The sequence below is a fragment of the Orbicella faveolata genome, unplaced genomic scaffold (genome assembly GCF_042242905.1).
Source record: "Orbicella faveolata isolate gen_17 unplaced genomic scaffold, um_ofav_v1 contig_12, whole genome shotgun sequence".
NCBI classification, from domain to species: domain Eukaryota; kingdom Metazoa; phylum Cnidaria; class Anthozoa; order Scleractinia; family Merulinidae; genus Orbicella; species Orbicella faveolata.
In genome coordinates this window covers 4,488,371-4,514,931 of record NW_028301539.1, presented here as the reverse complement: position 1 = coordinate 4,514,931, position 26,561 = coordinate 4,488,371, and the positions used below count along the sequence as shown (strand labels likewise).

The window sequence follows — 26,561 nt, the reverse complement described above, 5'->3', positions numbered from 1 at the left end:
GACATGATAAAAACAACTGGATAGTTTTTTTGGCAAAATATCCTTATATTTCAAAGAAATATGCAAATTTCCAAATTCCGTTAAAATCGTCATTTGACGCACCATTTTATTAAACAAGTTTGAGAGCCTCGCATGCGAAACCACATCATTCTTCCGTCTTTAAAACACTCAAGTATTTTTGTGCAATGTTTAATTGTGTACTGGGTTGATTTTAGGGAATGTCGCGGTTTTTGTTGGGTGTAAAATAATTAAATTTCGAAGACATGTATTTCATTGACTTAAAAGTACTTTGTAAAAATAATTGATTTTCACCATGTGCGAAACCTTCAAATGGATTAAGCTTCTGGTGGTTGAATTGCAGAAGAATGGTGTACAGATTCCTGTAAAAATTTCTTTGGGCAAATGATTGTGAGCGACGCGAGAGCTTTTCAAAGTACGTTAAAAATGCACATATTTGACCATCCGTCGTCAAATTTCAATTTACGGGTTAGACATCTATTTTAGCACGCGCCCCATGTCTTGAGCTATAGTAAGTTGAAATAGGCACAGAGCTGATAATTTCGAAATGTTCTAGCCTTATTTACTGTAAAAGGCAGGTCCAAACGCCGATTTGACGTGTTTCTGTCACCATGCATTCGTCGCACATAAAGCAGAACTTTGCTTTTGTTTACACAACGTCCGCTGTACATCGCCAACTGTCAACTTATTTAATGGTCGAATACCATGAATCTATGACCCTCTTTCGACACATATCACCACTGCATCTAAGTCAAAAACGGCTAAGTGATTTGTAGATAGTTGCTTGCTTTGCACTACACCATAATATTACGTTTGATCATCGTTTGATCTATTGCTATTTGAATCCTTGCTTGCAGGAGTTCCTTGTTTGTTTGTCACCCAATGCTGTCATCCCATTTTAGGGGGTAGGGGTAGGACAATTTCTATCCTAATACCTAAGGTTCCGTAAGGCTTGGAACCACAGGGAGCACACAATCTTGTTGAGTAGGAAGAGATTAAATTAAGTAATGAAAAGAATGAATAGTTAACCATTGCCCGTGTTGTCATCTTTTACTAGACCACCGCTACATACACGGCCTGCGTAAATACTGTAACGCTAAACTCGTACCTAGGTCTTTTCGCGCTGCGCAATTATTTTTGGTTTACATATAATACAGTGGGCTACCCTCTGGAAAATGGGAGGTGGCCGCTCAATAGGGGTTGGCCGCTTAATAGAGGTTGGTGTACCTTGAATATTTTTACACCAACCGCTATTAAGCGGCCAACCCCTATTAAGCGGCCACCTTCCATTTTCCAAAGGGTAGCCCACTGTATTATATGGGCGCGTGCTAAAATATATGTCTAACCCGTAAATTGAAATTTGACGACGGATGGTCAAATATGTGCTTTTTTAACGTACTTTGAAAAGCTCTCGCGTCGCTCACAATCATTTGCCCAAAGAAATTTTACAGGAATCTGTACACCATTCTTCTGCAATTCAACCACCAGAAGCTTAATCCATTTGAAGGTTTCGCACATGGTGAAAATCAATTATTTTTACAAAGTACTTTTAAGTCAATGAAATACATGTCTTCGAAATTTAATTATTTTACACCCAACAAAAACCGCGACATTCCCTAAAATCAACCCAGTACACAATTAAACATTGCACAAAAATACTTGAGTGTTTTAAAGACGGAAGAATGATGTGGTTTCGCATGCGAGGCTCTCAAACTTGTTTAATAAAATGGTGCGTCAAATGACGATTTTAACGGAATTTGGAAATTTGCATATTTCTTTGAAATAAAAGGATATTTTGCCCAAAAAATTATCCAGTAGTTTTTATCATGCCCTATCCTATCTACCATAGGAATATGAGCGAAATCGAATTTTTAACCCTTGCCGCGAAATTAAGAATTTGTCTGATTTTTACAGGCAGGCACTCTTAATTATTTTGGGTGCCAGCGGTTTTTTCCAGTTATAATCAAATTTCAACCTGCAACCTGCGACCTGCGCCCTGCAAAATATACCTGCCGCAATTTGGGGAAATGTGAGGAAGTGTTACGGTTGTTAACGTGAGTTTCTACCGGCTGTGCCACCAGATCATGGCCCATTACGTTCTTGTTAGAGCAAAGTCCGATTGGTACTGGGATAAACAAAGCATGAAATTGCGCCTGGGGTGAAAATCGTATCGGTATTATCCTGTATTATCACAAGCTACGTCCGCCAATCGGTCAGGCCACATTCTTTCTTACATAGAATTTCAAGCCTTCATAGTCTACTCATATCTTCTCACTTTGTGCGCGAGCTGTCATATCAATATTTAAAAATAGCAACACGCAATATGATATCGAGGACAAGTTACATAACACATGAGCATCATTGAACGTGGGTCGTCCGTTGTCTTCGCATTCGGAAGCTAGAAAGGCGGCCTTTCGGAGATCGGCAAGTCAGCTGGCAAAGATGAGCAGCGGATAAATAACCTGTGGCCTGGCCGCTTTGTTAAAGACAAAATATATGAAGAAACGAGCAAGAAATATTCCACAATAATGCTAATGTTGGTGAAAGATGACCGCGGAAAAGCGACTACGTGGCACTCGGTATGTTTTTAGATGACATGTTGTCACGTATCAGACGGAAAACAGTCTTTATTCTCTGTCTGCGTTTTGTACCCAGTCTGCGGTCTGCATTTTGTACTTAGTCTGCATTTTGTACCTGGTCTGCAGTCTGCATTTTGTACTGACCGATTGGGGTAGCATGTGATAATACCGATTCGATTTTCTCCCCAGGCGCTATTTCATGCTTTGTTTTTCTCAGTACCATATTGGACTTTGAGGCACAGCGGGTAGAAACTAAAGTTTACAACCGTAACACTTCCTTACATTTCCCCAAATTGTTCCCTTTTCTTTTCTTTTGTCCGCCATGTTGAATTTCCACGCGGGTTACCGCTGTACACTCGTTCCCAGACTTCCGTTCCCGGTTCCCCCTTCCCCGTTCCCCGTTACCAGTTTTAGTAACATCCGACTTAAAGCCCCGGCCAAACGATCGCAACATTGTTGGGCGCAACATGTTGCGTGCGTTTGGCCACGTGTTGCGATGTGTTGCGACATGTTGGGTGTTGTTGGCTCAAATTTTACCATTTTCAAACTTGAGCCAACAACACCCAACATGTCACAACACATCGCAACAGGGTGGCCAAACGCACGCAACATGTCGCGCCCAACAATGTTGCGATATGTTGCGTTGACATGTTGCGATCGTTTGGCAAGGGCTTTACATAAACATTTTATGGAACTAATATTTATAGACGAAAATAGTCAATATTTTTGTATTTTACTTTGCAACTTTTTCGTCACAACATATAACCGGTCTAGATGGGAAAATCTAGACCGCTTTCAATATCGATTTCAGCCAATCAAATTCGGGAATTCGGTAGTTCCCAGTTCTTGCGAGACAGAGCCATATAATAAATATTGGTTATTGACCAAGAGTGAGGTCAAGATGACAGAAAGTCTTCGCAGACACATACGCAGGCGAGGTCCATGAACACGCAAAGGAAGATTTTAAGGTCGATATCCAGAAATCTTAATCAAACCAGCTTGGCCAAAAATCTACAATTTACTATATGGCTTACAACTTGGCCATTTTCTTCAGGGCTACAGCAGGAAATTTCCTACTCGGATAAAATTGTCCAGTTTATCTTGCCCTCTGGCGGAGCCAACCACACGATAACACAAGTTATTACAGGCCTAGCTGGTTTGTTTTGTAAGCAAGATGCATGATTAAGCGAGATGCTTCACCCTTCAAGTGCCTCTCCTTGCCAGGAATATAAATATCAGAAAATTGTAAGAGGAGGCCAACTCAATCGCTCCGAGGTAAAGCTCCAGTAAACAAGCAGACACGGCTTACACACTTCCAATTTACACCCTACGCAGATTTAACGTACTTAAGCCATGTAAACATTACTAATGACAATTTTCACTCATCCCAGATTCCACATACAAACATTTATTTGCCTGACGTTTAGTAAATAATTTTACACAAAAAACATATGGCAAGAAAAATTGCGGTTGAACCAGGCGATTGCTTACTCTGACCGTAGGGTGAAAGAGGAAATACGCAATTTGTTTGCACACTGATGGTTCGTAACACAAATGACGAATGAAACTTGGTGTATGTAAAATTTATTCATCTTAAGCAGCGTGACCACCTATAAAGGAAATCCAATTCTCCATGTGGTGTTAATAGTTAAACTTGGCGATGCCTAAGACCTATATAATCTAGTTTTATAACGTCAAACCAAACAAGCAAGCGAAGGCCTGGTACCAAAGCAGGCCAAGCAAGAGAATGATCACATGACTAGCTGTACACGATGACCTCGACACGTCAGTTCCCCGCACATCCGCGTGATGTTGACGACTTCTGCCTAGTTTAGATATGTTTGGACCTAAAGCTGTGAAATCACACACAAAAACAAAATATTCCAATTTTTTTAACCATTTCTAAGAACGTTCACTGGCTATATTAAGTCAAAACTTTCGAGCTACAAACATGTGCGAAAATCGAAGGGACTATATTAAAATGGACAAAATGTAAGTGTCAATAAACTAATTGTTTATATTCCTTAGAATGAGCCGTAAGAAAAAGACATTAACTTTGCAGGGTCGTTAGCTATGGTATTTCGTAATGTAATTGTGATTTATATGAGAGCAGAAAGGATTAGGTTATCAATAGGCCATTTTACCGTTGTGTGCTTAGTTACCTGGCCTCAGTGCCATTCGAAGGCCAGGTCACTGAACAGACAACTGTAAAATGGTCTATTGAAAACTCAAGATAACGCTGAACAGAAAGCTGTTTGCAGATATTTATCGCAACTTCAGAAGTTGACAAGGAGACCTTGGACGCGACGTATATTTCCCGTTAAATAATGTCAATTTTGTCAAGTTTTTCTGCATTCAGTCCGTCTTACCTTCCACAACATATCAAACGCCTATCAGAGGCATAGCCAGGATATTTCAAAAGGGGATGGGGTCACACTGTGTCAAAGTGAGGGTACTCGCCAGATTGTGATGTCGTTTTCGTCACCTGTTGTAGGTTGTTTGCTAAAAAAAGGCTTACAAAAGGGGGGTGACGGGCACTCCAGGACACCCCCCTAGCTACGCCCCTGCCTATATTCTTGAAAATGCTAGAAGGAAAATTATTCTCGCGGCCGAGAGCAAAAGAAAAGAAAGAGTTCGACAATGCCATTTTATTGAATGGAACAAATTTTAAACTGCAAAACTCAAGGTTACTTACGCTCGCAATGTTCCGTAGCATTCATTTTGTATCCATGATTGCAAGTGCACTTGTAACTGCCTTTCAAGTTGTGGCAGGTTGAATTCGCGAGACAGGTATTTGTATGTCTGCACTCATCTATATCTGCGAGTAGAGATGATGGATACTGTGTCAACTTTGTGTTGGCGTCGAATTTAAAAAGAGAACACTGAAATGAAATTAGTATGAGCAATCAAATGATGACGAGTAAAATTTAGAAAAAAAAACATTCACACGCGTTTTGTCAAAATTCTTATAATTTCCTGAGTCTTTGGGAGAGCGAAATTATTAGAAATTTGACAAAACATAAGTGAAATTATTTCCTAATTTCACGAGAATACCATTTGATTACCTTTTGATATCGTAGTAGACAAATTACTCTAACAATCTTAGGCTTTTGACTTGTTTATTGTATTGAGAAATTTCGCGCCAAACGTTGCAATAGCAATTTTGTAATTTCCCGTGTGAAATTATAATTTAACGCTGAACTTTGGCGCTAAAATTAAGGAGTAATCTGTTACCCATGATATTACAACTTTCACTGCTAAGAAGTAGACTCTTTTTGACCCGAATTGTAAGATTGTTATGGTACGGTTTTGGTGAAGTTCTGGCCCATTACATGATAACGAACTTCAAATGAAACCACCACAATTTCTGTATTTGCCTTAACCTTACAACGGGTGAGAGATTCTCGCCCATATCAAATTTCTTTTCTCTCGTAAGTTCTCGCGCGTTTAGAGATGCGCCACACTCGCGTTTTAGGTGCAGGGATCCCAACCAATGCTTACCTAACTTTTTAAAGATGCTACTTTTAGCCCTCTCCCAAATCTACACACGTGTATTTCACTTGTGGAAGTCTTTCGTTTTGGACAGTGCTTGGGTGAGAGATTCACGCCCATATCAACTTTCGTTTCTCTCGTAAGTTCTCGCGCGTTTAGAGATGCGCCACACTCGCGTTTTAGGTGCAGGGATCCCAACCAATGCTTACCTAACCTTTTAAAGATGCTACTTTTAGCCCGCCCCCAAATCTACACACGTGTATTTCACGTTTGGAAGTCTATCGATTTGGACAGTACTTGGGTGAGAAATTCTCGCCCATATCAAATTTCTTTTCTTTCGTAAGTTCTCGCGCGTTTAGAGATGCGCCACACTCGCGTTTTAGGTGCAGGGATCCCAACCAATGCTTACCTAACCTTTTAAAGATGCTACTTTTAGCCCGCCCCCAAATCTACACACGTGTATTTCACTTGTGCAATTCTGTCGCTTTGGACAATGCTTGGGTTAAAGATTCCCGCCCATTTACATCTTTTACTCGCGTGTTTTCGCGCGTTTAGCGATGCGGCACACTCGCGTTTTTTGTGTGGGGATTCCAAACTATGCTTACGGAGCTCTTTAAAAATGCTAGTTTTGTCCCTCCCCAAATCTACACAAGTGAATTTCACTTGTGGAAGTCTATCGATTTGGACAGTACTTGGGTTAGATATTCCTTCCCATGTCAATTTTCTTCTCTCCCGAGTGTTCTCGCACGTTAATTGAGGCGGCACACTCGCGTTTTAGATGTTGGGATCCCAAACTTTGCTTACCTCGCTTTTTAAAGATGCTAGTTTTAGCCCTCTTCCAAATCTCCATTGTGTATTTTAATTGTGGAAGTGTATCGATTTGAACAGTGCTTGGGTTGTTATTTTTAACGATTTCAATTTACTTTTCCCTTGTCTTTTTTCGCGCGTTTAGCTGTGCGGCACACTCGCACTTTTGGTGTCGGGATCTTAAACTATACTCACTTGGCTTTTTAAAGATGTTAGTTTTGGCCCTCTCTTAAATTTACACGTGTATTTTTTACTTGTGGGAGTCTTTCGATTTGGAAAGTGCTTGGGAAAGAGATTCTCGTCCATATGAAATTTCTTTTCTCTTGTAAGTTCTCGCGCGTTTAGAGATGCGCCACACTCGCGTTTTTGGTGTGGGGATCCCAACGTATGTTTACGGGCCTCCTTAAACATGCTAGATTTGACCCTCCCCCAAATCTACACACCTGTATTTCACTTGGGTTAGTCTGTCGCTTTGAACAATGCTTGGGATGGAGATTCTCTCCCATTCATATTTTTTCTCTCGCGTGTTTTCGCGCGTTTAGAGATGCGCCACACTCGCGATTATGGTGTCGTGATCTCTAACTCTGCTTACTGGACTTTTTGAAGATGCTAGATTTGGCCCTTTCTCAAATCTACACACGTGTATTTCACATGTGGAAGTCTGTCGCTCTGGACAATGCCTGGGTTAAAGATTCACGCCCATTTATATCTTTTTCCACTCGCGTGTTTTCGCGCGTTTACGATGCGACACACTCGCGTTTTTGGTGTAAGGATCCCAAACTACGCTTACGGGGCTCTTTAAAACTGCTAGTTTTGTCCCTCCACCAAATTTATACAAACGTATTTGACTTGTAAAAGTCTATCGATTTGAACAGTGCTTAGGTTGGAGATTCTCGCCCATATCAACTTTCTTTTCTCTTGTAAGTTCTCGCGCGTTTAGAGATGCGCCACACTCGCGTTTTAGGTGCAGGGATCCCAACCAATGCTTACCTAACCTTTTAAAGATGCTACTTTTAACCCGCCCCCAAATCTACAAACGTGTATTTCACGTTTGGAAGTCTTTCGTTTTGGACAGTGCTTGGGTGAGAGATTCTCGCCTATATCAACTTTGTTTTCTCTCGTAAGTTCTCGCCCGTTTAGAGATGCGCCACACTCGCGGTTTTTTGTGTCGGGATCTTAAATTATGTTTACTGGACTTTTTAAAGATCCTAGATTTGGCCCTTTCTCAAATCTACACACGTTTATTTCACATGTGGAAGTCTATCGCTTTGGGCAATGCCTGGGTTAAAAGTTCTCGCCCATTTATATCTTTTTTTTACTTGCTTGTTTTCTCAAGTTAGTTTAGAGTCCCTGGGACTCGGAAATATTGTCCTAGGTCCTTGAAACCGAACCAAAGATGGTCAAAATCACGTTGCGCGTAGCCCAGTCTCGGCGATTTTCTAGTCTCTAGGTGGCTATATTTCGGCCAGACTTCTCATAACCGAGCGTTCAAAAATTTATCCTTTGTCCATTTCACTGAAAACCAAAGTCTTCTCGAATTAATTTAGAGCCCTGGGACTCGTAAATATCTCCCAAGTTCCTGGAAATCGACCCAAAGTTGGTTCACATTCCAGCCCGGTCTCGGCGACTTTCTAGTCACTAAGTGGCTATATTTCGGCCAGACTGCTCATAACCAAGCGTTCAAAAATTTTTCCTTTGTCCATTTCACTAAAAATCAAAGTCTTCTCGAATGTGTTTAGAGTCCCTGGGACTCGGAAATATCGCCCAAGTTCCTGGAAAAGGACCTAAAGTTGGTCAAAATCACGCTGCGCGCAGCCCGGTCTCGGCGACTTTCTAGTCACTAAGTGAGTTGAGGAGGGACTATATTTCGGTCAGACTGCTCATAACCAAGCGTTCAAAAATTTTTCCTCTGTCCATTTAATTAAAAAACAACGTCTTCGCGAATTAGTTTAATGTTCCTGGGACTCGGAAATATCGCTCAAGTTTCTGGAAATCGACCCAAACATGGTCAAAATCACGCTACGCGTAGCCCGGTCTCGGTGACTTTCTAGTCACTAAGTGACTATATTTCGGCCAGACTGCTCATAACCAAGCGTTCAAAAATTTTTCCCTCTGTCCAATTCACTGAAAAGCAAAGTCTTCTCGAATAAGTTTAGAGTCACTGTCCATTTCACTGGCACCCAAAGCCTTCTCAAATTAGTTTAGAGTCCCTGGGAATCGGACTTATCGCCTAAAATCCTGGAATTCGACCCAAAGCTGGTTAAAATGACGCTACGCGTGGCCCGGTCTCGGCGACTTTCTAGTCACTAAGTAGCTATATTTCGGCCAGACTGCTCATAACCAAGCGTTCAAAAATTTTTTCTCTGTCCATTTTACTACAAAACAACGTCTTCTCGAATTAGTTTAATGTTCCTGGGACTCGAAAATATCGCTCAAGGTACTGGAAATCGACTCAAAGTTGGTCAAAATCACGCTGCGCGTAGCCCGGTCTCGGCGACTTTCTAGTCACTTAGTAGCTATATTTCGACCAGACTGCTCATAACCAAGCGTTCAAAAATTTTTCCCTCTGTCCAATTCACTGAAAAGCAAAGTCTTCTCGAATAAGTTTAGAGTCACTGGGACTCGCAAATATCGCCCAAGTTCCTGGAAATCGACCCAAAGTTGGTCAAAATCACACTGCGCGTAGCCTGGTCTCGCTGACTTTGAGCACCGTCCAAATCGATAGACTTCCACAAGTGAAATGCATGCACGTGTGTAGATTTGGGGAGGGCATCTTTCAAAAGTTAGGTAAGCATTGGTAGGGGGATCCCCGCACCTAAAACGCGAAGGTGGCGCATCTCTAAACGCACGTGAACTTACGAGAGAAAAAAAAAAATGATTTGGGCGAGAATCTCCAACCTAAGCACTGTCCAAATCGATATACTTCCACAAGTAAAATACGTTTGTGTAGATTTGGGGAAGAACCAAAACTATCATTTTTAAAGACAACCGTGAGCATAGTTTGGGATCTCCACACCAAAAACGCGAGTTTCCCGCATTGCTAAACGCGTGAAAACAAGCTAGTGAAAAAAAACATATAAATGGGCGAAAATCTTTAACCCAGGTATTGTCCAAAGCGACAGACTTCCACAAGTGAAATACACGTGTAGTGTATCTCTAAACGGGCGAAAACAGGCGAAAAAAAACATATATCAATGGGCGAGAATCTGCAACCCAATTGTCCAAAGCGACAGACTACCACAAGTGAAATACACGTGTGTAGATCTGAGAGATGGTTAAATCTAGCATCTTTAAAAAGTCCAGTAAGCATAGTTTGAAATCCCGACACCAAAACCGCGAGTGGCGCGCATCTCTAAACGCGCGACAACTTACTAGAGAAAAGAAAGTTGATATGGGCGAGAATCTCTCACCCAAGCATTGTCCAAATCGATAGACTACCACAAGTAAACTACACGTGCGTAGATTTGTGTAGATTTGGGGGAGGGCCAAAACTAGCAGTTTTAAAGAGCATCGTAAGCATAGTATGGGATTCCCACACCAAAAACGCGAGTTTGCCGCATTGCTAACCGCGCGAAAACGCGCGAGTGAAAAAAAGATATAAATGGGCGAGAATCTTTAACCCAGGCATTGCCCAAAGCGACAGACTTTCACAAGTAAAATATACGTGTGTAGATTTGAGAAAGAGTTAAATCTAGCATCTCAAGAAAGTCCAGTAAACATAGTTTAAGATCTCGGCACCAAAACCGCGAGTGTGGCGCATCTCTAAACGCGCGAGAACTTACGAGAGAAAAGAAAGTTGATATACGCGAGAATCTCTTACCCAATTACTGTCCAAATCAATAGACTTCCGCAAGTGAAACACACATGTGTAGATTTGGGGGCGAGATTCTCCAATATAAACACTGTCCACATCGATAGACTTCCACGAGTGAAATACTAGTGTGTAGATTTGAGAAAGGGCCAAATCTAGCAAATTCAAAAAGTCCAGTAAGCATAGTTTGAGATGCCGACACCAAAATTGCGAGTGTGGCGCATCTCTAAACGCGCGGAAACACGCGAATGGAAAAAATATTAATGGTCGAGAATCTCCAACCCAAGCACTGTCCAAAGCGACAGACCTCTACAAGTGAAATACACGTGTGTAGATTTGAGATAGATATAGATATGGGCGAGAATCTTAAACCTAAGCACTGTCTAAATCGATAGACTTCCACAAGTTAAATACGTTTGTGTAGATTTGGTGAAGGACCAAAACATTATAGTTTGGGATCCCCACACCAAAAACGCGAGTATGCCGCATCGCTTAACGCGCGAAAACAGGCGAGTGAAAAAAAGATATAAATGGGCGAGAATCTTTAACCCAGGCATTTTCCAAAGCGACAGACTTCCACAAGTGAAATACAGGTGTGTAGATTCGAGAAAGGACCAAATGTAGCATCTTTAAAAAGTCCAGTAGGCATAGTTTGAGATCACGACACTAAAATCGCGAGTGTGCCGCATCTCTAAACGCGCGAAAACACGCGAGAGAAAAAAATATAAATATAAATAGGCGAGAAAAAAATATAAATGGGTGAGAATCTCTATCCTAAGCATTGTCCAAAGCGACAGACTCCCAAAGTGAAATACACGTGTGTAGATTTGAGAAAGGGCCAAATCAAGCATTTTTAAAGAGTCCCGTGAGCATACTTATGGATCCCCACACAAAAAACGCGAATGTGCCGCACTGCTAAGCCCGCAAAAACACGCGAGTGAAAACAAGATATAAATGGGCGAGAATCTTTCACTCAAGTATTGTCCAAAGCGACAGACAACCACAAGTAAGTTACACATGTGTAGATTTTGGGAAGGGCTAAAAGTAGCATCTTTAAAAAGTTAAGTTAGCATTGGTTAAGATCCCCGCACCTAAAAAGCGAGTGTGGTGCATCTATACATGCGCGAGAACCTACGAGAAAAAAGAAAGTTGATGTGGGCGAGAGTCTCTTACCCAAGCACTGTCCAAATCGATAGACTTCCACAAGTGAAGCACACGTGTGTAGATTTGGGGGAGGGCTAAAAGTAGCATCTTTAAAAAGTTAGGAAAGCATTGGCTGGGATTTCAGCACCTAAAACGCAAGTTGGCGCATCTCTAAACGCGCAATAACTTACGAAAGAAAAGAAAGTTGATAGGGCCGAGAATCTCTCACCCAAGCACTCTGCAAATCGATAGTTTTCCACAAGTGAAATACACGTATGTAGATTTTGGGGGAGGGCTAAAAGTAGCACCTTTAAAAAGTTAGGTAAGCAAGATCCCCACTCCTAAAACGCGCGTGTGGCGCATCTCTAAACGCGCGAGAACTTACGAGAGAAAAAAAAGTTAATATGGGCGAGAATCTCTAACTTAAACACTGTGCGAATCGATAGTTTTCCACAAGTGAAATACACGTTTGTAGATTTGGGGGAGGGCTAAAAGTAGCATCTTTAAAAGTTAGGTAAGCACTGATTGGGATCCCTGCACCTAAAACGCGAGTGTGGGGCATCTCTAAACGCGCGAGAACTTATGAGAGAAAAGAAAGTTGATATGGGCGAGAATCTCTCACCCCACGAGGGAACGCAAATGACTTCTATTGTAAGTATCTCTTGTCGGTGGGTTTTTTTTTTTTTTTTTAAATTCTATGAGAACAGGGCTGTATTCCTCTAAAGCTGTTGGTGTAATTTGTAAAAACACTGAGTTCTTATAAATCGTGTCGAAATTCTTTGTTCCAGTTCAAATTTATGTTGCTGGCACATGGGTGGGCACTTTATATGTAGACCTTGATGTAAGATACCTTAAACTATTTTTACTGTTCATGATGTACTTCTATGTTAGTCTGGTTTATAAATATTTAACTGCTCTGGTCGAGTTTTTAATTTCAATATGATTAAAAGTTCTTTTTATGCGTTGCTGTTAAAAATGATGCAAAGTTGTCAATTTTAGTAATTCAATTTGAAGAAAATGTCCTGTTAGTACCTTCCTGTTACTTGATGAAAATTTTGCGGGGTTTGTTTTACCAGGACGCTTCATGACGCCTTTTGGAATAAGCTATACCTTCCCTAGTTGAATTGTCGTCAGTTTATCGTACATTATTCAGGTTATTGATTGGAAAAATAATTATACTTCTGAACCTTAGTTCCTCTGTTTTCAGGGGATGGGGGGTGGTCTCACCTCTTTTGGAGGTCGTCACTTACGGACTTTTACGATGCGTTGCGTGTACAAGCCATTGGCCAAGCGACTGGCCAAGCGTTGGTAGCCGTGCATGGTCACCTAAAGCACTGACAATCTATCTTAGCTCTATGTACTAAGTTTCTCCTCGCGCTTTTTTTTTTTTTTTTTTTTTTTGCCATCGGCTGTGTAATTGTGCGATATTTTCTACACAGTAACTTCAATTGCCGAGCATTGATAATACTGCACGTGGCTGTCACTGCCAACGACATACTCAGACAAGTATTCCAGATCATCTGGGTTTTTATTCCTTAAGAACTGGTTTAGATTGATGAGGTGGGTGTAAGGGTTTGCAGTGATGCGGTTTTGCGTTATTTTTGGTGCGGTTTTGCGGAAATCTCTATTTTAACCTGCGGTATTGCGGTTTAATAAGACTAAGCGGTTTGCGGTTTTCATAAATTTTCGATCGCGTTAATCGGTAAAAAGAGTCTGCATTCGAGTGGTGTCCAGTGCTGAAGTCGTAAACATCGATGTTTTTCAATTGGCCATGGGTAACTCAGCAGTATTCATTCGTGCGCGAGCGCATGCACTTATATTAGTTCCACAACAGCATAACGAAGTCAGTCCCAAGGACGTGTGTCAATTATTACAGTATTATTTTATGAGTGCAATGATCATACGTTGATTAACATTAACGTACACTTTAATCAAACTAAATAGGGTCGTATTTCTAATGGAATAGCGAACTAGAAGTAATGATGACGGCACCGTAGCACATTTGTAACTGCGGTTTCGGTATTTTGGTAAATTTCCATGCGGTATTGCGGTTTTTTACGTTTTTTTACGCAGTTTTGCGGTTTTCGGACCCCCTTACGCCCCCCTTATTGGTTAATCAAACGCTCCTTTACGCCCGGACAAGCATCTCGATGCAAGCTCAGAGTTTATTAAGATGGCTTTCATTGGGTAAACAAGACATTTACGTCTGCTCGCCGCGCTCAATATCCATTCGTAGGCACTTTGGTATCTTTAAGTTCAGTTCGTAGATCTGAACTTGGTTGAGGGGGAGAAGCAGAGGAAGGTTCATGTTGTGTAATTTGTTCGTCATTGCGGGATTACTTGATATATCGGCATTTCCCGGTTTTGCCCGCTCACGTTTTTTTCCTGCCCAAGTCTTTCTTCACGTGTGTTTAGACGTGATCCGATATATTATGACTTTGTTTTGTTCCAGATTATTGGCGTCGGTGGAGTCCGCCATCATTTGAAAGCATCGGGAATGACTCGAACGCACTATTTACTTTTAAAGCACTATTAATATCGTGACTTCATTTTAAAGCTTGCCTCACATTCCATCGGCCCTTTCTGGTTTATTTTTTATTTAATATCATCGACATGTCACTGAAACAGATTATGACGCCTTCCCTGGCCGCAAGACGAAGAACCCTAGTAAGAGTATGTAATGAATGCTAGGAGAATTTCCATTTCTCTGCGGTACTTACAGTAGAAGCCCCGTGCGTCCTGTCATGCACTTCTTGGTTATTAAAAAATAACTTGATTACTTATACTTATTAATTAAATCACAGTTGAACCGCTCCACGACGGCCACGTCGGAAACAGAGAACGTGCGGGATGTAGCGAGGTGGCCGTTGCAGAAAGGTGGCCGTTTGTGGAGGTTCGCCTGTACTCATTTTGCTTCTAAGCAACTTATTCTCAGTGTTGCTAATTTTTTAGCCTTAGTCCAGTAAAAATGTGATACTAATTTTATTGACTTTGACTGTTATTTCCTCTATTCTTACCTTGGCATGTGGTGTTTCCTCCTGCCGAAACCATTTCAAAACCTTTGTGGCAAACGCAGTTATAAGAGCCATAGGAGTCTTTTTCACAAATAGTTCCATTGTTACAAACTAGACCCTTCTTAAAACACTCAGTCACTTCTGAAAAAAAACCATAAAACCAGATTCAGTAACTTGCACTGTATGATCCAGAGGGAGGTAAAGAGAAGATGAATCCATAAAGGACTTGGAGTGAATATTACAATCAGAGAGGGGGAATTTATTGGCCGGTGATATGCCTCCCCGGGGAGGCCCACCCCCACCACCACCACAGCGAAAGTAAAATTGGAGACCTTGACATGGAATAGACTGATTACACCGAATGAATTATGAAGTTTGCATCCTCATCTGAACGTAATATCAAACTTATAACTATTAGAGTCCTAATTGTTACAGTTCTTGATGGCCGATTTCTAATCGAATTTTAAGCTCACTTCAACATGGAATTCTGAAGTCTGTTTCACAATTTTACCAAACGTAACAACTACAAGAAATCACCAGAAAAAAATTAGGCCTTTTACGTGAAATAAGTCCATTTTGCACCGCACTTCCCATTTAAGTATTGCATCACATTCATACGCATATGGTCAAAAAGTACTCTGTCCCAGTTAAGCGTTCGCAATAAGCCCCTCCTTTGAGCATCCAAAGTAAATTAGCGCCCTGTGCGCTAAATCGAATCATTACGGTATGGGACAATCAGTAACGGAATATGATAGAACAAAAAACAGAAAGGTGGCAGAATGTTTCAAGAAACAAGAAAGACAAGAGGACGGTTTATTAGTTTCTCCGTGAACAGTTCAGCTGACATTTCGCGCGTTTATTATTCAGTCGCACGAACATGCCAATTGACAATACAGATCAGAGACTGTTGTTTCCATAGCAACATACCGTCGCATTGCTTTCCATCGGCAGACTTTTTATAATTGAGATCACATTTGCAGTCAGGTTTATCAGGAAACAGAGGATCAACAACACAAACAGAATGGTTGCTACACTTGAATTTCTTGGGACACGGCAAGGAATCTATGAGAAGATGTAAAGATGAATAAAATACCTGGTACATTTTATTACAAAGAGTCAAACATATTGATGTGTGCTAAGGTATAATTTGCAATAAGGGTGCTCTCACGAACGTTTTAAAAACAAGCTATACTGGTGGGAAAAGCTGCGAAAAGTTTTTATGACATAATTAGAGTTACAAAGAGTTAGACCATATCACTACGTACATAAATGTTTTCTGTCTGCAACAATTCTCGCTAGTTCACGCACGCTCCGTTCGTTTGGTCGCCGGCTAGCGCGGCGTAGTCTTGACCAAGGGTCCAATACCCCAGAAGTTGCAATGTTAGTAATGTGAGAATACAATCTGTCTGATTTTATCAGAATATATCTTCCATACAACTTGCATTTTGGAAATTCAAAAAAGTGATAAATGTAAAGACCAGCCAAGCGATTTTTAGTAATGGAAACATCTTCATCAAATTATAACATGATCTTAATAGTTTCATGCCTCTGTTGCAGAAGTAGATTTACAGCAAAACCTATGGAATTTTTGAGATTAAATCGCAGTCTTCACACGCTAAAATGTTTTGCCAACTATTGTAATTCTCTAATCGAGAAGCAATTTTTGTTGGTTTGACTGATAAAATTAAATAAACAATAGCTTCCGTTTGGCGTGAAAATATGCTAGGATATTTGTCCGCGGACATTATCTGTTCCGAGAAGCGAACAGTTTTCTGAGAGTGTAGCTCGAGGAAAACTGAGAGCTTCGAGGAACAGATAATATCCAAGGACATATATCCGAGCATATTTTCGCCCCAAATGGAGGCTGTTGTGTTTTGTTATTCTTCAAGTCTTTTTCGCAACGCGCGCAGTTTTGAAAATTGGAGAATATTTAACAATTATTCACCGAAGTGGAGGTGCATAATACTTGGCTAATCACCTCTGAGCTAGCCAATCAGCGCGCGCGAAAATATTTGATGGATTATAACTTGTGATATGGCCATTCTTTTCATCTCTACACTCCATAAACCTTAAATGGGAGTTTAAGAAAACCACGACGGCAACGGCAACGAGAACGTCACCAAACAAAATGTTTAATGAGCAAAACAATAGCTGTGCACGTGCGTGATAATTCTTGGTACATTTCTTTGCCGTCCTCTGCAAAACAACAACGTGAAATGACCAAATTCTGCATTACATTGTCTGGAGAACGTGAACCACAACAGCTAATTTTTAAAATTGCTATTTCAATCTTATCGCTGTGTCCCTGATTCAGTTTTGTGATAGTTTTGACAGTTATAAACAAATTAAATGGTTTTATAGTATCCCGTGATTCGTGGATAAAATAGAAATTCATTTTTTAATAGACGTTGTCCTCGGCGTTGCCATCGTGGCTACTTAAACTCCCTATTATTTACGTCCGAATGAATGATTTTCAACTTCATCTCTGCGTCTTTGGCCGTCAATCAGAAGCTCACCTCTGCAGAAGATTCCATTTCCTGTTGAATTACCTTGACAGTAACACTTCCCCAGATGACACTTGGCTTTTTCGTGACACTTGTGTTCCTCGTCACACAGATGTAAAGGAGCTTGAGGGATAGATTTTAAGTAGACTCAGTCAGTGTATATAAACAAACCGTGCAAGAAAAAAAAAGATCCCTTGCTTTTATGATCAGGGCGGATGTGAGGTTACGTCTGGACCCAACATACAGGATGCAACCTTCTGGACACAACCACGCAATTTGTTTTCCCTCCAAACAGGTCTTGATCAGAAATTGGCCAGTTACCATATATAGATAGGAGTCAAATGCTGGGACTTTAAACCAAGTAATGATAGGGCAGAGAAACAAGATCAAATTTTTGGTAACTTTGAGTATTTATTCTGCAAATCTGCAGGTCTTTTAAATTCTCACTTGCAAATCGCCCGTGAAGCGAAAAAAAATGGCTTTCGAGGGGGGGCCATCCCAAAAAAATAAGGGAAAAAGGGGGGGTCACGTGAAATATTTTAGTAAAACTTCAAAATGGCATAATGTTTGAATATCAAAAAATTGCTATAGAATAAACATAGAAGGCAGGATACAAATTTATTACAAGCTTTCCTTCTGCTTTAAAAAAACGTTTGGCGACAAAAAGCATTTGTAGCTGCTGAAAAGAAGTATTTAACACTGTTATTTTCGAATGCAACTTTCACTGGCACTCATCTTCATCTTCGCCGTCGTCGAGTTCTTCGTCGTCGCTTGTGCTGCTATGGGAGTCTCTTTCACCAATGCTGCAAGAAGCAGCAATGCTTTCCGTCAGAGTGTACTCTTCAGGGTACATGAAGGTGTAAACATAATCTCTGACTTCCTGCTCAAGGTTTGTGGTGATTCCGCTTCTTGCAGCATTGGTGAAGTAATTCCCTTCCAAGAGCTGTGCGATGTATGGCCCATCTCTTCTAAATAACGACGTGGCAACATCCTCAACTTTAATACACTCTTCCGGGACGGCCGTTCTAGGAGGGGTACACAAGGCATTGTGGAAGATCATTTCCTAGCGGGTTTCCAACACAGATTCCATGAACTCGTTGGACGTTGTTTTCAATCCGCTTCCTCTTTCTTTCATTTGACTTTCTGCGGTTTTCTTTTTTCCTTCTCCTTTTGTTGATGTGCTGTTTGAGTATGCCCTTGAATATGCTGTTATAATTGCTCTTCTTATTTTCTAGTGCTTCCATGTCCTGCGTGACCTTCGTCAACTTAGCTTCTATACATTTGATCTGTTTTACGTTAAAACTGTGGGCAAATTCTTCGCCCTGCTTTAATTTAACAATGTGTTTCACACAACACATCAACAGATTTCCAGTTTTTTCACAACACTTCGTACTTGGTTCAGTATCACAATGCAGGAGCAAGGAAAGACTCTGTTCCAGGCCACTGTTACTTCCGTAAGATTGAGAAGTTTATGAATGAGCACTATGAGGAGGGGGAGAACTACAGGGAGTTTCTAAAGTTGTCCTGTCAAGAAAAGGTAGGAGAAATTTGTTCTTTTTGTTGTGAATGGACTGGACCACCCATAGAACGATACCCTAAACCAGTTCCTGACCATTCCTGCCTACCGGAATACCACTACCTCTCTTACCAGAAGGGCGTGATCCAGATGACTGGCAGCCAAGGGTCCAAGCGAAGAAAGAGCATGGAAGTGGCAGGCTGGTTTTATCTGACCCAGAGAGCGTTGCTCTCTTTGCAGATAGGTTTATTGTCAAATCAAAGTTTGTGGTGGATTATCTTCAGCATCTCGAAGTGCTGGAATTTAAAAGGAAAAAGAGAGCAGAAAAGGCAAAGTTAAGTAGGGACGCAAAAAATAAATCATATGAGGATTATCCTTGGACTGAGTTGTGCGAAGATCTAACCAAACTTAAAAAGCTACGTGTTCCAGAACTAAACAAGTACTTGAACCACCATGGGCTGAAGCAGCATTTGAAAAGCAGCAAGAGTGAGAAAGTAAATGCAATTGTAAGACATTCATGCTTGCAGCAGAAGAGTCCTCTCAGAGCTGGCCAACCAACACTGAGAAATGCCAGGACATTGACACAAAATGACAACAGGGCAAGTGCTGATAGCAGTGAAACGGATGAAAGCGACAATGATGAGTGTGACAGTGATGCCATTGACTCTGGGGGAGAAGATGACTAAAGTGACGTCATTCTTGCATTTATCAATTCAGATGAGGAAGATGCCAATGAGAGGCCAAATGCCACACGCTCAGGGCGAGCCATAACTAGGAGATCCGAAATCGACTTCTCTTTCTTTTGATTTGTTTTCTAAACAACAGCTCTCTGTAGTATAGGGATTGTAAATATTGTCTTCATAGTGAGCACAATAACGTGAAGTAGGGGGATAATAGAGAAATATTTAAAAAGTTGAAATCTAAATATTGTTTGTTCAATTTTTTTTTTGGGGGGGGGTCATCCCGAAAAATGACCGCTATAAGGGGGGGGGCCATGTGAAAAAAATTGGTAAGCTGAGGGGGGGGTCATGCGATTTTTAAATGGTGCTTCCCAAATCCCACCAGCCCCCCCTCCCTCATTAAAAATGAACGGTCCCTTAGTATTGAATGTTCCTCTCAGCCGTCCCAGAGCAAAACGAGAACGGAGTCACTTGGGCCTTCGTATCTGATATCATTATTAGAGTCACCATCGACAAATATATGGATTTACTCAGAACTCTTCTAAATTACGAAGTTCAGTAAAGCCAGAAGGTACGCCTTTAAAGTTATATTTCTCACCATGTTTACAAGTTTTGCCCTCTTTTATCAGCTCGTCTTTACACTTGCATGTTCCATGGTCACAAGTGGAATAATTCGTATTGCAGTCTTTATTGCTTAGGCACTCTAGGCAAGAAATCCAAAGACAGTGTAGTATCGTTAGTCATAACTTGAATTTTTTTTTTTAATTCTTTGCCTGTTTTCTCGATCATCTAATAGTTTGTGAGAGCTATGCAGTATTTCCAGTCCATAATAGTATACTCAAATTGGCAAACAAGCAAATAATCAAATACAAAAGAGTGTACAGTTCCAAAACCGCTAAATAGATAAATTGAAACTGAGCAGTTACTAAAACCTGAAAACGCCAGATAAATGAATAAATAGATAAATGAATAATAAATCACGTTATTTGAGTGTCAGAGTCTCCAGCACTTCTAATTGAGGACACTGAAATGAGCAAACAAATATTGTAAACGGAACAGAAATTTGTTAAATAGCCCAACTGGCGGGAGGCTGACCAGTTGGCTATTTACAAAGCGTGGAGGAGTTGAATATATCTGGGACCACCAAACACAAACCCATCCAGTGGCAGGGAGGAGAATTTGAACTCGGGAATTCCGGATTACAAATCCAACGCCCTAACCACTAGGCCACGATGCCTCCTACGCTGCTTCCTGCGCTGAACTTTCTGCGTGGGCCAAAAGCAATACAAGAACAGGTACTTTAATTTATCTAGGTAAATTGTACGAGTCACCGGGTCAGCACCAAAACGGAGGGTACAAATCCTTCAGAGTGATACCACTTCCCTTTTAAGGGCAATGTTCATTCAAAATTTATGACACTTAGGCGTCATTTCCCGAAAATATTTGGAGAGAAGTCTCACATGGGTTCTTTATATAGACAAGAGTCGCTGATCTAAGCCTCGTCTCTTAATCAAGATGGACCATTTTGACGTAGCCTCGAGTAAAATGCATTTTAAAGGAGCTCAGTCACGGCGTTTTGAGTTATTTTGGCCACGAAAAAAATCACCTTTAAATTGAAGGAAACCTGAAAATAATAATTTCTTAAGATAGAAAAACACCAAAGACATGATAATAAACCATGAAGGAATGAGGATGGTTAAGGATGGAGAAGATTGACACGGATTACAAACGACAAACTTGAAAAATTTAGGCTAAACTTTTTCAGATGCGCAAACCGTGATCGTGGCCCCATTAAATACAATAGACCACCAAACCAATCAAGGCACGGGGAAATCAGAAAGCTAATTTATTCCAACAACTTAAATCGGTTTTTACCAGTGCTGTGAGGAGAAATAAAAAACCAACCGAAATGTACAAAAAGAACAAGACCTCTTGAAAGTCCTCTTTCATAACCTACCAGTGCATCTTCCATCCCGAGTGTTACGGTATCCGTTATCACATCTGCATTTAGCCTTTTTAGGAAACAACGGATCTACAAGGCACTTCCCACCACTACCGCACTGATTATCTGGAGAACATGGCAGCGAGTCTGAAAAGTAAGGAGGAATTTTTACGACGATATCACTGCCGAAAACAGATTGTGTTCACTTGGCACTGGTGTTAAGGTGCAAATGAGAATATATACGTCGACATCCACAGAGTCGCCTTCTGCACAGCAGAGTAAAGGAAAGTCTGGTAGCAGGCGGGATTGTGTTAAACATAAGTTCAAGTTTTGCAGGTTTTCACCCTAGCCTCACAATTTTCAATAAGCTATTCTGAAACTGAAGGTACATAATTATGAAAAATAAACGAAAATAGATGTGTTCTTTTAATTAGCCTGTTTCCTACTGATTTGTATGTGGCATGGCTGATAATTACCTCTGCAGTATTTCCCATTTCCTGTTGTATTTCCTTGACAAATACATTTTTCTTCTTCGCACTTAGCCCGAGAATCACAATCCTTGTCATCTTTGCATTCATGTAGAGGTGCTGAAAGGATAAACACTTACTTGTAAATACTTTTTCTTTTTTCCGTTGCAGAGTTCCTCTGATTCCTCTTTTTCCTGATATCTTTGTTTTAGAGACTGTAAATGTTTCAAAACTTGCCTGCTTTGCGAAAACGTTCACCAACTTATCAATTGGCTCATGGGAGTCATGGAATTTTCAAAACTGCGCGTAACAAAATCTCAAACCTTATGATTACAGAGCTGTTTATTCACATATTCTTAATATGACCAGGAGTTCCCTTCATACAAGAAGTTTCAGGCGCATACACCTTTCTGTTTTTAGATACAAATGAACTAAAAATGGCTTTAAGGGCCCGAAAAGTTTCCGGGGCTTTCGAGAAACAGGCCCCTGGACCGTTTAATTTTCGGACACTTTTTTGTCCGAAATTAAAATCGTCCAAAACTTCTTGTAAGTAATGTACTCTATAGGTGCACACCCTGGGAAAATTTTGCCGTTTTCTAAGCGTTTACCGTGACAAGATAACTAAAAGCGACTGCAACGATAGATAATGCTAGAAGTTAATCCTTCGACTCTATGTAAGGTCCTTACCAGGTTTGCATGTTTTACCGTCCCTGATAAGCTCGTCCTTGCACTTGCATATTCCTTTAAAACATGTGGCATAGGCTTGTTTGCAGTCCTTATCGCTTGAACACTCTACAAAAAGAACAGCAGGCCAAAGAAGTGTTAAATACATTGAAATTTATTATCCATGAAAAAACTTTTGCTCGCTTGCGACTGGTCTAAACGCGTCACGTGACAAAATAAGCCCCAGCTAAAACTGGGGAATATCAGAGTGATATTTCCCAATTTTCAAAACTGCGCGTGCTGCGGAAAAATATTCTATGATAACTGCAGAAATTCTCGCACGCTCGGACACATGAATTTATAATTCGTGAGATGCGTCAACGAGCGAGAGCGGACAATTTGACAATTTTATTATTGTAAGAAACAAGCTGACGTCAGTTTTTCATGCGTCTGTCCTATTATTGACTATGAATTTCGTCATAACATCGTCAAAGTAGTCTGCGGATCCAGTCGGCTGTAGTCTCATGGATCAACAGCTACTTTGACAATGTTATGACGAATTTCATGATCAATAACAGGACAGACGCATGAAAAACTGACGTCAACCTGTTAATTTGAAGGGTAATAAACACAGTAGCCTTTATTTGGCGCGAAAAATACACTTGGATATTTGTCCTGTGACATTATCAAAGCTTTCAGTTTTCCTAGAGCAAAGCCCCCGGAAAACTGTTCGCTTCTCGGAACCAGAAGCATATAATGTCTGCGGACAAATAATTAACCGAGCATATTTTTCAAATGGAGGCCATTGTTTTTACAACCCGAGATCAGTACAAGAAACGTATTTGGTTACGTTATTGAAATCTTACATTAAAAATTAAGAATACCAAGTTCGAAGAAAACAGTAGTCTCCCCTGTATTGTGGCAATGAGAAGTAATACTGTCTTAATTAGTCTTAAAAAAGCACACTCTTTGTTAATAACCACTCACCTATACACCGTGTTCCATCTTTTGATCTTTTAAAGCCTTCACGTATGTCGCATCTACAAATGGCCTTAACAGGAAACAGAGGATCCATATAACAAACAGCGTGACTATCCGGACACTTCTGATTCGATGGGCACGGTTTTGCCTCTGATAAAAAAAAAGATAAGTATGTGTTAACTGAAATCCGTTGTAGGTTAATATGCTTCAAACGTGTACGAATACAGTTCTTTCGAGATTGGTTGTCCTACCAAAAATAAGTGTAAAGGAGAACGCGACAATGCTGAAAGGAATTATGGTAAATATGGGTTATTGACAAAGTGTGATCGAGGTCAAGATGGCTGGATATTGACCAAACTCATTTTTTGCGTGTTTATGGACCTCGACTCCGTCTCGGTCCATAAACTCGCAAAAAAAGAACGAGGCCAAAATCCAGCCATCTTGACCAAACAAGCTTGGTCAATAAAGAATTTATTATATGGCTTTTGGGGAAATTTTTCTTGCGGGACACGGCAGGTAGTCCCGAGCGGGCAAGATAGCTCCATCTTGCCCGCTCGGGTAGCCAATCACAGCGCAGGATTTGATTCATCTTGCCCGCTCACGGAGCTGGCCATATAATAAGTGTTATCATAATGCTAGCTTATCGAAGTTCATAGTGTTTTAGGGCGAAAACCGCGCGGGAAAAATAGCGTCGTGAAATCCTAGGGCGAGACGCGCGCTAGTTCTAGGAGGTCGCCTGGCCATTTTTATCTCGCGGTTTTCTTTCACGTCACGCACGACGGACTAATAGCAAAAGTGGGGCTACTCATAGTCTATGAAAATATATAGTCTTTCTCTCCTAGAGCGAACGTAAAGTCAAAATTAGACTGGGTTACAATATATAAGAATACTGAAATACCACGAGCGTTATATAGTAAAAAACGTTTACACAGTGAATTAAACCAATTTTTCACTGTTTCTTACCTCTACAGGAAATACCGTCTCCAACATACATCCCAACACAGTGGCACTTTCCCTCGAAACACATTCCATGTTGAGCATGACATTGTTTATTCGAAGTACAATCCTTTGTTGGCGCTAGGTGACGAAAAAAAAAATTGCAGTATAAGAACTTTTAATAATTGTAATAATAATAATAATAATAATAATAGCAATAATAAGGATAAGGATAAGGATAATAATAATTATAACAATAATATATTATTATTATTATTATTATTATTATTATTATTATTCAGTCTTGAGTTTGCATTATCTCAGAGTTTGAACAATCTCAAACTACACAAAACAGAACCAGTGAAAAGCATTATGATGCAATAAAACTTAATACTTCAGTTAACTTTAGCGCCAGCCGACTTTCGAACAACACGGCCCTGGAAATTGAACAGATCTAGAATAACCTTTTCGGACCTTTTAAGAACAGGGGAAAGTTGTTTGTTATTAAACTTATGTACCTACTTTCGCACTTAGCTTTTCCATCTCCAGAAGCATATTTATTGGTACAACGACACTCTCTGTGGATGCACTTAGCTTGCCCTTTTAAACAGTCCTTGTCAGATTCACATCTTGCTGGCTTAGCTGAAACAATAAGCAACGAAAACATAGATTGCATTTATATTTTGGCCGTTTCAGGTGTCAGTGAGTTAGGTACTGAGGTTACAAATTTTGGCTTTTCGATATAAGCTGGTCTAATATAGAGCAGTTTTTTTTTTTTCAAACCTTATAATTCCAGGAATGTACAGTGTTCTCTGGGCATTTTGTCTCATCTCGTTTTAATCCCACTAGTGATTTAGTTGCATTTATTTCGTATTTTTTTTTATATCTGTGGTATATTTTTCCTTTTATAACTAGTTCTCTCATAGACTGGGAGAAATATCAAGCGAACGATGATGAATGCATCGCCTTGCCATGATAACAACACAGGACAACCTTTCTTACGCGATCTTTTTTTCCGAAACAATAAATTGTAAGCTTCGGTAAACGTAAGCAAGTATTTGATTCGATCTTTTCTAGACTCTTCTGAGCTCGCGAGGTTCCTATTCAGATGGAATGAAATATGTTTTATTCTTCAACTATTCTTGTTCAAACCAAATTGCTGAATGAAGAAGCAGTCACTGAGGCATACGAACAAAAAGTTTCGGAAACAGAAAATAACTTGTATCTGTCTACCACTGAAAAATTCAACCAGAATATCATATTAAGATAATCATGTGATGTGGGGCATGTTTTCAATGGGCTTAAATGAATACTTAAAACAACCTATTAAGAAACTTACGGTAATCGATAGCATGAAGACAACCAATGAAAAAAGCGATCACCAGGCAAAAGAGAAGCTGTCTTGTGATAGGTGCCATGTTTTTGCTTATCCGTGAGGCCCACGTTGGGATTCCTGCATAAAACTGTGTTATGTCTGTAATTAACTTGTTTGCGTCATAAGTAGTTAAATTAACGTTATCCAGCGTAACGAAATAGGCTGCCTTTGAATTTAACTAGGCCACTTTGATCAGTCACATCTAATAATCAGATGCAGAATGAAGAGGCCACGGGAAAGAAAGCGAAAACAACAAGAGGAAGAAAAAAATAAAAACGAAAAACAAGACGAAACAGCAAAGTAACACTAGCTAATCAAAATCAATTCACTTTAATTATGATTTAAACGACCAATTTGCGCAGTTCCTTCCTGCTGCAATCGTAGTGCTGGCATTAATCTAACAGGTAAATAAGAATTTCCCTGAAAATTTATGAGACCTCTCCCAAAGACAGAATCTCGCTCGCCAGCTGATCGTTTACGTACCTTATTGTTGGCGATCTTAAAGTCGTCGAAGAGACAAAGAAATCCTTCTTTTTAATTTCCCATCTAAACAATTCATGAAACCCTCGTTTATTCAGAAACACTTCGAAGTTCTAGTAGTTATGGGAGAAAACAAACCGGGCGACTGACATA

At 40.4% G+C, this 26,561-nt stretch overlaps 1 protein-coding gene across 1 annotated transcript; it reads right to left on the bottom strand.

The window, feature by feature from the left end:
* Positions 1 to 4,240: 4,240 nt before the first annotated feature.
* On the bottom strand, positions 4,241 to 26,250 carry LOC149116200 (uncharacterized). Its single transcript, XM_089283460.1, has 13 exons — positions 25,893 to 26,250; positions 25,076 to 25,195; positions 24,581 to 24,694; positions 23,624 to 23,767; positions 22,661 to 22,765; positions 21,983 to 22,093; positions 21,522 to 21,653; positions 20,163 to 20,267; positions 17,381 to 17,491; positions 15,792 to 15,926; positions 14,868 to 15,005; positions 5,293 to 5,415; positions 4,241 to 4,450 (listed from the first exon to the last, which is right to left on the bottom strand). Exons 1-13 carry the CDS (start codon positions 25,969 to 25,971, stop codon positions 4,284 to 4,286), a joined length of 1,584 nt encoding a protein of 527 aa, XP_089139586.1. The 5' UTR covers positions 25,972 to 26,250; the 3' UTR covers positions 4,241 to 4,283.
* Between the last annotated feature and the right edge of the window lie 311 nt (positions 26,251 to 26,561).

Excerpts from the sequence above, each read along its gene's own strand:
- LOC149116200 (XM_089283460.1), bottom strand. The coding sequence starts at position 25,971 with ATGGCACCTATCACAAGACAGCTTCTCTTTTGCCTGGTGATCGCTTTT. Across the intron at positions 23,768-24,580 it reads AGACGGTATTTCCTGTAGAG|AGGCAAAACCGTGCCCATCG; the intron begins GTAAGAAACAGT and ends TTTTTTTATCAG. Across the intron at positions 5,416-14,867 it reads AGGAAACACCACATGCCAAG|ATATAGATGAGTGCAGACAT; the intron begins GTAAGAATAGAG and ends CTCTACTCGCAG.